The sequence below is a fragment of the Monodelphis domestica genome, chromosome 1 (assembly GCF_027887165.1).
Source record: "Monodelphis domestica isolate mMonDom1 chromosome 1, mMonDom1.pri, whole genome shotgun sequence".
Classification (NCBI taxonomy): domain Eukaryota; kingdom Metazoa; phylum Chordata; class Mammalia; order Didelphimorphia; family Didelphidae; genus Monodelphis; species Monodelphis domestica.
The window spans coordinates 515,831,609-515,846,198 of record NC_077227.1 but is presented as its reverse complement, the minus strand read 5'-3'; the positions used below and the strand labels follow the sequence as shown (position 1 = coordinate 515,846,198).

The following is a 14,590-nucleotide window of genomic DNA, read 5'->3' as shown; positions in this document are numbered from 1 at the left end:
GTTGGGGAAGAGACGGATCTTTACTCAGGCTTGGCCCAACTCTGCTGCACATGTGAAGGAAGGCCAGCAGAAGCATCAGATGAAGAGTATGGCTGCTTGGTAGCCCAGTGAATAGAGTTCTAGACTTGCAATCTAGGGAACCTCAGTTCAAACCCTGCTTCTGATATTTCCTTAGCTCTGTAACTTTAGGCATATTATTAAACCTCTGCCTATTTCAGTTTCCTCTTCTGTAAAATGGGAATAAATAGAAGGTGCTTCAAAAAAGGGTGCATTTTTAAACAATAGCTTAAAACTGTACTAAGACTTTTGGGACGCCATACAATCATATCTACCCCATAAGATTATTATAAGGATTAAAGGAGATAATATGACAAAGCACTTTGCAAGCCTCAAATTGATATATAAATGCTAGTTGTTATTACTATTGACAGTATAGATCTGGAGCTGGAAGGGACTGTAGAGGCCACTGCATTTAGCCCACCTCTGTCAGTTTTTTATTTATTTATTTATTTATTTATTTATTTATTTATTTATTTATTTATTTATTCATTTATTTATTTATTCGTTTATTTATTTATTTATTTATTCATTTATTTGTTTGTTTGTTTGTTTGTTTGTTTTTAAACCCTTACCTTCCTTCTTGGAGTCAATACTGTGTATTGGCTCTAAGGCAGAAGAGTGGTAAGGGCTAGGCAGTGGGGGTCAAGTGACTTGCCCAGGGTCACACAGCTGGGACCTGTCTGAGGCCAAATTTGAACCTAGGACCTCCCGTCTCTAGGTCTGGCTCTCAATCCACTGAGCCACCCAGCTGCCCCCTCACCTCTGTTAGTTTAATGAAGAAACCGACTCAAAGAGGTGGGTAATGTGTCACCCAACTGTTAAGTGTCAGAGGCAGCAAGATTCGAAATCAGGGCTTCTTTACTCCAACTCTAGAACTTTAATCACTTATAATACTCTATGCTGCCTCTCAAGGCTTTGTTTCTTTTATTCATCTGAGGCTGGACTGTGTGTGGCTCTATTCTAGATGGAAGGTATCCTTTGATTCCAGGCAACAGTGTTCTTGGAGCAGTTTAGACCAGCCCCAGGTCACCTTTGGATATAAGGAACAAACTGGACCCTGGAACCAAATATAAAAGCAGCCTGGTGTCCTGGAGCCTCCTAGGATAAGAGGACTCCAGACAGGCTGGGGCTCTCGCCCAGGGCTAGGTTGAATCCTATGTCTAGTGGTTCTTAAACTTTTTTGTCTCAGGACCCCAAAGAGCTTTTGTTTATAGATGCTTACTGACTGATTGTACTTCCTAGCTGTGTGACCCTGGGCAAGTCACTTAGCCCCCATTGCCTAGTCCTTTTTACTCTTCTGCCTTGGAGCCAAAACACAGTATTGATTCTGTTGGTTGAAAATAAAATAAAATAATTGCTTACTGATTGATTGTTCCTGAGAACCTGGAGGACTCAGTGGCTATATTATAGAGGTATGAGGAATAGCCAAAGGGCTTAACTATTGGTATTTACCATATTAGAAATTAAAATGCTTCAGTATTATGAAAATAGTTTTGGCCTCTCAGACCTCTTGAAAAGGTCTTGAGGAGTCCTAGGGTTCCCCCAACCACAGTTGAGAAACATTGTTTTAAAGAGAAAAGAAGGGCAGGTTTTCTTTATTGTGGTGCAGTAGAGAGAGTATTGGATTCTTAATATTGTCACAGGGCCAAAGATTTACAGCTGGATGAGGCCTCAGAGGCCACATAGGCCAACCTTCTCATCTTATAGATTAGGTACTTTTACAGAAGTACGTGAGATATAGAACAATTAAGGGACTCACCAAAGTCACACAGGTAGATCCAGATCCAGCCAGGGGTCTGGGTTCTAGTCTCAGTTCTTTACTTTTCTGTGAAATGGGGATAATAATATTTCTTCTACATATATCTCACAGGGTACTTGTCAACACTAAATAAACCTTAAAGGGGTATGTAAATATGATAGGATATCCTTTGGATTCTTAACAAATACCAGTGTTGTAAACTGGTCTCCAGGCTCTTTCAAATAATAATCGTAATAATACTATGAATAAATGAAAGAACAAGTTGGAGAAGACTTTGACCAGCCTTTCTTGCAAGGTTTGTTACCAGGGACATCTGGACTATCTCACTGCCTCTCCTTTTCCTCTTCCTCAACCTACCTCCTCTGCTCCTTCCCCACCCAGGGACCATTTCCAAGGCCAAGAGACAGTGAGATAAAATGTAAAAAAAAAAAAAGATGGATCTGAAGTTAGAGGATGTAGGTTAAAATTTGAGTTATACTATTTACTTACCTATGAGACCTTGGACAAGTCATTTAATTTCTTGGGTCTCTCTGTTTTGTTATCTTTTAAATTAAGAGTTTGGACTTGATGACTGCTAAAGTTTCTTTTAACTCTAAATTTATGATAATGTAAATTAACTCAGGGACTAGTTCATGAAGCTTCTCTCCTTAAGCCAGAAGCTACTTAAATCCCAAACCTATAATTCTAGAAGAGAGGTAGGTAGTATTTCAACCCACCCTACCTTATGCATATTCCACAGGGAAGTGACATCAATAAAACCCCATTGACGTAGGGGCAAGTGTACTGAGAGTCAGAAATCTTCGATTCTAGCTCTGGCTCTCCCATGACTCACTCTGTGACCTTGATCTTGGGCAAGTTATTTCAGATCCCTGGTCCTTAGTATCCTCACGTATATCTGATAATCTCTAAGCTTCTATGAGATATCTATACTATTGGTTGACTCCATAGTCAGTGCTGGGATATTTTCTCTTCCATCTTTCTAGTCTGGGTAACTGGGGAAAAATATAATGTGTTTGATCTTATTGTTTGGCACACAATAAATTTAATAAATGCTTGGTGATCAATTGTGCCTGAGAAACTGGAGACCTGGTTGGCTATGTTATAGTTACAGGTAATGGCCAGAAGTGGGGCAATGTGGAGAAAGAGACAGACAGATAGACAGACACACAGAGACAGAGACAAGGAGAGATATTGAGGGGGGAGATGAAGGGAGGGAGAGGGGGGAAAATAGACAGAGAGACAGACGAAATGAGAGGCAGAAGTAGAGACAAAGATATAGAGAAAAAGGGGGAAAAGAGAAAAGAAGAGAGAGAAAAGAAAGGAAAAGGAAGAAAGGGGAAGAGAAATGAGGAGAAGAGAAGAGAAGAGAAGAAAGGGCACCTTCCTTCTCCTCTAAACAGCAGGTAGTAGTAGACTCACCTGATACTAAGCAGATTGGGGAGTCTACATCCTGGGGTCTGTGGCTCAGAAGATTTTTCTTCTATCTTAGTCTGGAATGAGGCCCCTTCCATCTCTAAATCTGTGATCCTCATTTTAGTTTCATTTTATTTCCTTCCTTCTAGCAAAATTTTGACTTTCATATTGTAAAGGTTGATAGAATATAAACCCCTGGAGGGAAGACTGTTTCATTTTTGAAATTGTATGACCAGAACTTGGTACAGTTCTTGGCACATAGTAGGACTAAAATGATTGATTGATTTCAGTTCATGAGTGAGGAGTTGGTCTCATTTTTCTGGGGGGTACCTTCATAGATTGTTCCAGCTTTCCTAGGTGGGAGCTATAAGCCAAGAGAATGAGAACATTTCCTGGAGCACATCATGGACTTTTTATGTCACGAGAGTAGCTGACATAAGGATTACATTTCTGTGCCCTCTAGCAAATATGTATACCCGGTTGATACCCTCCTTCTCCTTGTTTCTTCTTCTGTTCTCCCTCTCTTCCTGTGGTGTGGTAAAGCCTCCCAGATTTATTTGAGTGACTGGGCAAAGCCCCTGCAATATGGCTGGCTCCCCTCCTCTCCCAGCCCCACCCTTCCACTCCAGTTCCAGCTTCTTCGGTCTCATTCTGGTTAGAGCAGCAAATCCCTTGCCAGGACACTCTGGCTTAAGTATCAACTGGGAACCTGGTGTTTCCTCACTCTCTCGCTCCTGGCATTTTAGAACTCCCACTGTTCCTCCCCAGCTTCAGAACAACTGCTGCAGCCTCATGAAACCAGAGCTGGCATCATAGATAGACTCTCAGCCACCCTGTCTGCTTCAGCCCTAGGAGGGTGTGAGGGGTGCCAGAGTGGGGTGGAGGCAGCAGAATGTGAAAAATAACACTGGGTTTGGAACCAGTAGGCATTAGTTTGAATCTTGACTTGGCTACCTGTGTGACTGGGAGAAAGTCACTTCATTTCTCTGGTTTAACCTGGTTCCTCCTCCAGTTAGCTTGTTTTTCATCTGTAAAAAAGGAGGCTGCATTTATATGATCTCTAAGGTTTTCTCTAGTTCTAAATCTTGTGATCATATGGTGGCTGGTCAGGGGTAGGTGCAGAATGGAGCCCTGGGAACAAGAGCAGCTGTGGTGGGGATGACCACGAAACATGAACCAGATGTCTCTGGGCCCAGGATCACTGGTGATAATTAGGGTAACTCCTACTCTGGCTTACCCTGTTTCCCAGTAGCTCAGAGCCAGACCATTTCTCTTGCTCTGGTTTCTTAGAAGCTCCCACAATTCTCACTAAGAGTGCCTTTGGAAGAGGGGCTGAGGGACTAGACTCCCCCTTTATGATCTCCTCCTCTACACTGAAAGAAAGCAAAGGGTCAGCTGCAGTGTGCCCCAAAGTGGAAAAGGGAAGGATTAGTAAGACAGGAGCAACCCCAGGTGGGGGGAAGGGAAGGGAGATCTGGCAGAGTTCAGGCAGCATCTTCTGGGCATCAGAAACAGATGCTACATCTAGAAACAGTGAAAGATGCAGTCAGGTGGGTCCCTCTGAGGGGGATGGTGGCATTGGCTAGAAAACCTGGAACAAGCTGGGTGAGATGGTGGTATCAGGTACCAGTAAGATCAGCTCCAAACCTGAGATGGGCTCATGTGGTTTGGAGATCACAGACAGAATGGTAGACAATGGTATCAAGCAATGCCAGAAAGGGTTTGGGAGTTAGAGGTAGGGATAGAAATTAGTCCAGGAAAATAGCTGTCTTTCTTCTCTAAGGGTAGTGTGGTAGAGCAGAGCTTAGGGTCAGGAAAGCTGGGTTCACGTCTCAGCTCTACCTCTAACACTGTACGACCTTGGGCTTGGGCTGGAGCTTGCTCTAGCTGTAAAATTTTATGACTGCTCTGTTCCAGGGTTATTGTTCCAGAGATGTCATTGAAGAGAGGAGCCCAGAAGGCAAGAGCCACAACTGACCCTAGGGATGGGGGAGTACATCATCTTGCCTAATGTGACAACCACAGCACCCCAGAAGTTCCTCTTCTGGTGCCTGCTAGAGATTGACCTAGGGGTGGTCCAGGGAAAGAGCTTTGGAGTTTGGAGAAAAAAAATTTTTTTTTCTTTAAAATAAATCAACACCCAGATCTTCCATTCGAGCTGCCAGCTGAGCACCATTTTTAGTGGCAATTTACTCTATATTCATCTGCACTTGTTTATGTTTCCCTTGTGAGCATTTTAATGTCTCTGTCTGGTGTTTTGCCTGTCTCCCTTTTGGGCTTGGGGACTGTATCTCCTCTGACCATGTAGTTCCTTTTTGAGAAGCAACTTGGTATGAAGGGGAGGTAGAGCTCTGGATTTGGAGTCAGAGAACTTGGATTTAAATTCCAACTTTCCCACTGATTCTTTTGGTAACCACAGTCAAGCTTTTACCTCTGTAGGCTCCAGTTCCTCCATCTGAAAAATGAGATTGTACTAGATGGGCACGAAGATTCCTTCCATCTCACAATCTATTAGCCTTTTAATTGGCTTCCCTGCCAAGGCTCTCTTCTCTTCAACCCATAGGTGCCAGAGAGAATTTCTTAAAGCACATCTGATCATGCCATTTTCCCACTCAATAAACTCCATATATATGGAGGGAACTATATATCCATATATATGTATATGTATATATATAGGAATGCAAACTCCTTGAGAGCAGGGTCTGACACTTTTATCTTTGTCTCTCCAGCACCTAACACCATGCCTGGTGCTTCATAAATGCTTGTTGACTGACTGATTGAGCCTATACCATTCATAACACTAGACTGGCTTGTTTTTTGAAGTAACAAGTGATGATACTCTATTGACCCATTCAGAAGAAGGTCTGAACAAGAGACAATGTGTTATTGAGCATAGGACTTTCAGTCAGGGAGCCTAGATTCAGATTCCCAGTTTGCCATTCATTCAATCACTTCACGGAGACCTTCTCTGATCTTCCAGTTTCTGGAGCTTTCAGTTTCCAACATAATGAATGGCTAACACAGGTCTTACTGTCCACCAGTCAAAAGGCAGCCCCTGTGAAATGGGGGTGACCATAGAACCCCCTTTAGGAGACACCTCACAGTACTGAGGATACAGAGGCTTAAATGGGATAGCATACGTGGAACACTTTGTAAAATCTAAAAGAATGTCGTCTATATTATGATTTTGATCCTAAGTTACTTGCCAGCTCTAAATCCTATGATCTCATCCACAATTCATTATCCTCCAGTGCCCTCCCAGTCTGACATTGTTCAATGGTCTTGTAGGGGAGAAAATGTAGGGATAGAAACTATACCCCAGTATCATAAATCTGGAGCTGGAAGGAATGCTTAGAGGCCATCTAGTCCTGTACCTTTACTGTATAAATGTGAAAGCTGAGCCCCATCAAAGTCCTTTGGCTTGCCTAAGGCCACTCAGGACTTAAGAGCTTGGACCCAGATCTCTCCTGATCCATTGAGTAGGAGCCTGACTGCTTGACTACACTGTCTTACTTGCTGACTATCATTGCAGGGTGGTTGTAAGGCAAGAACTTTGTAGACAGTTGGATGAAGAACTTGGTCTGGAGGATCTCTAAGCTTCCTCTTTGACCTTAAAAATACTGTGACTGGGTAACAGATTAGCCAAATGACCTCATTTCCTCAGCAAAAGCACAAACAAAAAGGAAAAGTTCCCCCTCATAGCCCACCAGCCCCAAGTGAGACTGGCTCCATATATATGCTAGAAATTGGGGCCTCTGATCTTTACAAAAGCACACATCTAACCATGCTGCCCCCCCCAAAGAAGTGTCAGTGGCCCCCTATCACATTTAAGATAAAATAATAGTAATAACTAATATTTCTATAGCACTCTAAGGTTTTCAAAATTCTTTACACATATGATCTCATTCAGTTCTCACAACAACTCTATGAAGAAGTGTTATTATTATCAGTCACTCCAATTTTACAAATGAGGTAAGTAAGTCACCCAACTAGTAAGCTGTCTAAAGAGGGATTTGAACTCAGGTCTTTCTTACTCCAGATCAGACATTTGGTCCACTGGACCAACTCCTTTAGGTGTTTTAACATGCTTTATGGTCTGGTGCCAGCCTAATTTTCCAAGCTAGGAAGCTTGGTATGGTAGAAAGCCATTGAGACCCTGGTTTTAGCCTGAGCTCTGCCAGATTGAGATCTATAAGTCTGGGCAACCAATTTACCAGAATTTATGAAGTGCCTACTGTATGCCAACGGATAGAGTCAAAAGTGCAATGGTTTTTGTCTTCAGTCTAGCAATTTCCTCTCTCTGAGTTTAGGTTCCCTCCTACAAAATTAGGAGGATGGGCCACAGGATTTTTTATTTTACAGAAAATCAAGAGTTTTGATGTAATGATTTTCACTTTCTAACTGTTGATTATTCTATACATAGTTACTATCCTCAGGGAGTTTAATAATTCAGAAATAATAGAATTAAGGTTCCCCAGGGTAAAGAAAGCCCATAGATGAGGCTAAAGGAAAATTTCTTTCTTGGAATTTTCTTTTTAGACTAAAACCCTAAGAACAACTTGAAGAGTAGCTAGTGCAGGTCTTACGGTCTCTACCAGCCACAAGGCTATCCATAAACAGTTTCATCTCACAATGTGTGAGCCCAGGCTCTATCTGGGTGTGGTAGTATATGTAGAAGGCTGCTGGGGCCATCCAAGGGACACTCAGAAGGGAAAAGGGAAGGATCATTTTACATAGATCTGACTCCTGCTGTTTTAGAAGGTGGCCCACCCAGGCTGTCAAAGGGGCCCTGAAGCAGAAGCAGCTGCTGCTCCTGAGTTTTCTCTCAGTCAAAAGTGGAGCTCCTGGATCCAAACGTTCAATAGCAGTACCTTTGAGGAAGGGGACTTTCCACCTCCTCCTCCCCTCTCCCTCAGAGAGAGCTGCAGGTGCTCTGAGAGAGTTTAATGCAACAAAGGAAGCTCCTAATCGGACCCAAGATGGCAGGTGCAGTGGGCCTTGGTGATCCAATAGGGAAAGGGGAGGAATAATTAAGGGGCTAAAGCTAAGTACTAAAGACTGAGAAGGGGAGCGTGGGGCAACCACAGTGCTGGCACACTGCCCTAATGCTGTTTTTCTTCTTACCAAAAGCATCATAAATTAATAATCACCAGAACCACATATTGTCTGTCTCCCTTTGGCTGCTTTTAGTCTTTTTACTTCCTGGAGTACAAAGTTTTTTGGGGAAAGTAATAAGGGGATCTAGTCTCAGGGTATGTGTGAATATCTCCTCCTCCTCATTATCATCATGTTAACTTCCTCTTTGTCTTGAACTACTTTTCATTTTTAATATTTGTTTTGTATTTATTTATCTGAGTATTCCCTCCATATCAGTCGAGCTTCTAGAGGGCAGATTCTGTTTTACTTTTGTCTTTCTGTTGCTATTACTTAACACAGTCCTTTGTGTTTAGTAGGCTATTAATAAATTCTTGCTGAATTAAAATGGGCACATATTATATGTAAAGTTATAGGATCATAGAATTAGAGCTAGATGGGACCTTTGTGGTGATCTAATCCAATCCCCTCATTTCATCTTCTTTTTAAAAGTTTCATTGATATCTTCTGGGGGGGGTTGTATTTTTCCAAATACATCCCCTTCCCCCCTAGTCCAGTGAATTTTTCTCTTATAACAAAGATTTTAAAACAGAACTGATGCATTAACCTTAGCTAACAGCAGAGCAATATACCACACCCATGGACACCCACCTCTCCAATGACAGGAAAGAGATACATTCTCATCCTGGGACCAAATTTTAACCCCTTTATTTTATAGAAATGAAGAAACAGCAGTTTGAAGAAGTAAAGCTACTTGGGAAAATAAACTGTAGGACATGATTCAAATGCAGGCTCTCTGACTTGAAATCTTGCATTCTTCCTGTTATACCACATAGTCAGCCAGGATTTGAGTGTGCCAAGAAACATGAATCTATTTTCAAGAAGCTTATAGTATAGCTTGTGGAACACAACATATAAATAACAATGCTGAGTAGCATAAGCTAAGGGTCAAATGTCAGTATGAGCTCTGGCTATCCTTTTAGTCATCCAGATTCCCTACTTCAGGCATCCTTGACATTTTCACTTAAGTTAGCAGGTCTTGTCAGTTCTGTCCCATATCCATTCCATTCTCTCCAATCAGAGATTCTCTACCCTGGTTTAGGCTCTCATTAGCTCTCGTCTGCACTATTTTAAAAGTCTTCTAATTGGTTTTCCCACCTCCTTTTCCTTTTCTTTCCAATCCTCTCCACAACTAGCTAAATATGTCACCTGCACCAGTCTTCAAGGACCCTCAATAGTCTCTAGATAAAATACAAGACCTTCAGCTTGGAATTTAAAGCCCTTCCCTAATATACCATGTATATGCAACATATCTTTCCCATCTTGCTATCTATTATTCCCCCTTCATGTATTCTCCATTTCAGTTAAACTGACCTTTCAGATGTTACTTGTTTATCACCTTTTATCTCTTGCCTAGGTGCCTTTGCCAAGTGGTTCCCAGATTCTGCAATGTACTCACTCTTCATCCCTGCCTTCATCAAATCCCTAGCTCCTTCAAAGCACAGCCCTAGTTCCAACCTCCTACATGCAACCTTTCCTGAGTCCTCCCATTTAACATGTATACTCTCTCTGAAAGTAAATTTGGGACAGAACTTGTGATTACATTGGTTTAAGGAACTTCCAGGAAACACTTCCCTTATCAAAAATCAGGATCTTCTCTGCACTGTATAATAATATTAGGGCACTGAGAGGTTAAGTGATTTGCCTAGGGTCACATAGCCAGCTGGTGCCAAAGGCAGAACTTGAACCAAGATCTTCTTGAGTCATAGGCTAGCTCTATCCACAACAATATGCTGCTTCCCCTTCCCCTTGAAACTGTTTTATATTGTATATCTCAAAAGTCTTGAGGCAGATTTAAACTATTAAAATTTAAAACTGCATCAAGACTTATGAGACTCCCTGTATGTATTTGGTATCGACTTATTTGTTTCCATATACTATCTCCCTAGTAGAAGGAATGAAGGTTACTTGAGGCCAGGGCATTTTTTTTTTGCTTTTGCTTTTGGACCCCCAAGCATGATATCTTGTATATAGCAATTGCTTAATAAATATTTGTTGAATTGGACAGAAACAATATGGTTTATCTGATATGAGCTATGGAAGTATGAATGAGGAGATCTTTCCAGTGAACTAGAGACAAGGCTTCTGGGAAGAAGATTTGAGATTTGATTTAGGCCTCCAAAGTAGAGTAAGACTTAGATGGGAAGAGAGGAGAGAAGAACATTTATGCATAGGAATCAGCATGAGCTATAAGCAGTAGGCTGAGAATTTGTATGGCTAGTTAGATGAGCATTAAGTAGACTAGAGTGGAGAATTTCTGAAGCAGAGTAGGAGAAAACAGCTTCACAGGATTGGTCTGGGTCAAATAGCAGAAGATCCTGAATGCCAGGATAAAGAGTTATAACTTTATCATCCAGAGACAGTGGGATGCCACTGAAGGATTCTGAACAGGGGAGCGGTGCTTTAGGAAGATTAATCTGGCAGCCATATGCAGGATGGATTGGAAGGCAGAGGGAGGGATATTGGAGCCAGGGAGATGGAAGCTACTGCAGCAGTATAGATGTGAGAGAATGAAAGGCTAGACCAGGGTGGGAGTAGTAGTAATAAAAAATGAGGGGCTGGGAAGAGAGGAGAGACATTTGAAAGGAAAAATGGATCAGATATGACAAATGATTAGATCTAGAGGTGATTCAAAGACATTTTAAACTCCCTAGGACCAGATGGCCGGGTGGTCTCCAAATATAGGTGGGGGCAGAAAGAAGGAAAAGAATAAAAAGCTGGGGGCCTAGACCACCTGGCCTTATCAGTTCTGATGGAGGTGGCCTCCTTACCAAATAACACCTCTACTAGTTATTTTAACCTACCCTAGTATTTAGCCAGAATTGTGGAATGGTATTTACTTCCCATATGACTATACTGGCTCCAGATGACATACCCATAGCCTCCAGAATGAAGCAAAATAAACAATCTTTCCCCTAAAATAAGGACTACCAAGCCCCATTATACAAGGGAAAATGTTGGGGCACCAGAACTTGCCTGTGGTCCCTAAGCAGGCCAAAGCTAAGCTGAAAACAGAAAACAGACCAGTGATCAGTTACTGAGCCCTGCTAATTACCCATCATATTACACTGCCCCTTCCTTTTGATTCCAAGGAAAATATCTCAACCTCCCTCCTCTGGCCAAACTAATGGGAAATTGGACATGGGAGTTAGTGGAAGATCAACATCTGGCAGGGAAAAGGACCTGTAATAAAAGACGAGAATGAGGGTGATGGACTGGAGAGTTTAGTAGGAAGAGGAGTTGCAGGGGTTATTTTTTCTAGCCTGGAACCCCCCTGGATTTTGCTTTCAAGCATAAACTCTTTCTCTATGATTTGTGGAGGGAGCTGAAGGGCTGGCAAAAGGCTGGGCATGCAGTGTGTTCCTCAGAGTATCCCTGCCACAGAGAAAACTCCCTTCTCTCCCATCACAGTCCCTTGCACTATCTTGCAGGTCTGGCCCTGTTGAAGAACATTTTTCTGGAACCAACCTCCAAGAGGGAGAAATGACTGTGGGTGTGGGTCTGTCAGTCTGCACTAGCTGAGAAGGGTAGAATTCTAATTCTAATTAATCCTACAAGGTGATTCTCTTGTGGGACAGCAGAAAAAGGCGAGTAGGGTTGGGTTGGGAATTCCAGCTCCAGGCTGTCAATCCCAGGAGAGATAAAAACAAAACAAAACAAAACAAAAAAAAATCCACCCATTTCTCCTTCACACACATGCATACGCAGATACATATACAGTCACACACCCTTTAGCACATACAGAGTCCCACGCAGTCCCTTATTCTTCCAGATGCGCTGGGTGCCATGTCTAAGATTACAAAACCTTAAGGGGAAACCTGTCACTTTGCTTTTTTTAGTTACAGCCCTGACATTCCCACACCTTCAGTAGCACTAAATAAATGAAACCCACGTCCACTCCAAGCTCCCAACACACACACACACACTCACACACACACACACATAGAGTGACATATAGAGAAACAACCACACAGTCACACCATGACACGCTCACTTTCACTCACACCCCCTAACGGTGGTACCTACACTGGGATAGTGTCTCTCAAACACAGGGACAGTTTTTCTCTTTCTGCAACCCCAATTCCGGGCCTCATGAACTCCCTTGCTGGACCTGAGCCAAGTTCAGGGAGGTCGAAAAGTGAGGCTCTCGAAGTCCTCCAGCAGAGCTCAGAGCCCAGGACCAAGAGGACAGTCTTGCCCGGCTCTCTCCAGACTACCGAGAGTCGTGCGGGTTTGCCTTTTTGCTCTCCCAGCAGGCAGGGCTCCCTGGGAGCATACTGGTAAACTATGCGTGCGCCAAAGGGGAAGGGTCTTGGCTATGCAGAGGCGTTTGTTGAGGGAGGGACTCTCAGCTTCCCTGCCTGGGACTGGAGGTTTCCTATGTCCAGAAAGAACTGAACTATCCTAGTGGCCCTGCTTTTTTGCCTTCTCTCGCCTCGGCACTCAGTGCCTACAGACCCCTTTTGCCCTCGGCGCCACCTCTCCTTGTTCGTTTTCTCTCTTTCTGGGTCTCAGTTCCTTAGTACCCCACGACCCCAAAGGTCTTCAGCCTCTTTCACCCTTCCCGTTCCCAGGGTCCCTCTCTCCTTTCCTCCCTCTACTCCCCAGCGGCTAGTTCTCGGGTCCCTCCTCCTTTCCCTCGGTGTCCTTAGCCGACCGTTCCCCCAGGGCTCTGTCCCACTCTGCCCCGTCCCCTCGCGGCTGGGTTACCGATGGTGGTGATGACGGTGATGGCGAAGTAGAAGGAGCCCGCAAAGCGCCACTGCACGCCGGCCTTGTGCGGCTTGAGCAGCAGGACCACGCGTTCCAGCTCCTCGTAGCCGCCCTGGCTGAGGTTGTAGCGCGCCCGGAGCTCCAGCTGCTTTCGCTCCAGTCGCTGCCGGTCCGTGGTTTCGGGCTCCGACTCGAGCGCGTCGAACACAGCGGCGCCCACCAGCAGGTAGGTGAAGGTGCAGACGATCAGCGCCAGCGTGCGCACGTTCTGCCGCTTCATCGTCCCGCCCGAGCAGCGGACCCAGAGCCCTGGCCTCGCCGGGCTCCCCCGGCTCCAGCCGCCGCTGCCGCCGCCGCCGCCGCCGCCACCACCACTGCTGCCGCTTCCGCTGCTGCTGCTGCCGCTGCCCCGTTGGCGGCCTGGGGCATGGCTGCGCTAGGCTTCTCCAGCGCTGAGGGGACCAGTGGCTCCTCCGCTGCTGGGCTCGGCGATCTGTCTGTGGCTGCTGCCGCGGCCGCGTCGGAGCTGTCCCTTCAGCACCACCCACCCTCCCTTCTCGGCCCTGCCCCCCTGGCTCCCGCCAGCCCTCCCGTCCAGCCAAATAAGGACTGGGGAGACGCACAGAGGTAGGCGAGGGGGGTGGGGGAGGCAGGGGGAGAGAGAAAGAAGGATAAAGGGAGAGTGGGAGAGAAGGGGAGTGAGGGGAAGGCAGAGAGAGGGAGAGGAGAGAGAGGAGGGAAGGGAGGGAGGGAGGGAAGGAGGGAGGGAGAGAGAGAGAGAGAGAGAGAGAGAGAGAGAGAGAGAGAGAGAGAGAGAGAGAGAGAGAGAGAGAGAGAGAGAGAGAGAGAGAGAGAGAGAGATATTCCCTTTCATATACACATGGAATTATGAAAGTACATGCACACTAGCATATATGGCCCTGTGCACACAGAAGCCAGCACCCAAAGAGAACCCTGTTTCTATAAAATTATGCTTCTCTCAGTCAGTAAATAACCGAGAACCATTAGTCTGAAAAGGAACCCTAGACAAGAACAAGCCTTTAGACACATTCCCAGCAAATCATGTTTCTTTTTCTACTCTTGAACCTGTCTTGGTGGGAAGAGTATATATACCATTTACCAGGATAACTGGTTCAAAAGGTTCTGTGGAAGATGGGACTGGTCTGGGGCTTCTGGGCAGAGCTAGACTTGAGCCTGGGATAGGTTCCAAGTTAACTTTGAATAGCCGACTTAGCAACAGGCAAGAGAAACTCATGGACCAGGACTGCTCATCCTGAAAAGGCTCCTGAAGAATTTCTTGCTTTTCTTCTTCCCTTCCTTGTGTCTCAGTTTCTTCAAATGTCTGAAGGTAGGGCATATAACACTATAGTCTCCCCTTTACTTGCTTTTCCTGGGGCTGTGTGTTAAGAGAACGACTGAAAATTACTATGATGTTATGAAAAGACTCAAATGGACTTGGAGTCAGGTAGTTCAAGGTCCAGATGTGCCAGT

At 44.5% G+C, this 14,590-nt stretch overlaps 1 protein-coding gene across 1 annotated transcript in view; it reads right to left on the bottom strand.

The window, feature by feature from the left end:
* KCNK3 (potassium two pore domain channel subfamily K member 3) overlaps positions 1–13,683 on the bottom strand; it is a 61,267-nt gene extending 47,584 nt beyond the window's left edge. Inside the window, exon 1 of the mRNA XM_001370929.4 lies at positions 13,097–13,683. Within this exon, the coding sequence (XP_001370966.1) occupies positions 13,097–13,379 (283 nt within the window). The 5' untranslated portion in view covers positions 13,380–13,683. The remainder of the gene's footprint in view (positions 1–13,096) is intronic.
* Positions 13,684–14,590: the final 907 nt, after the last annotated feature.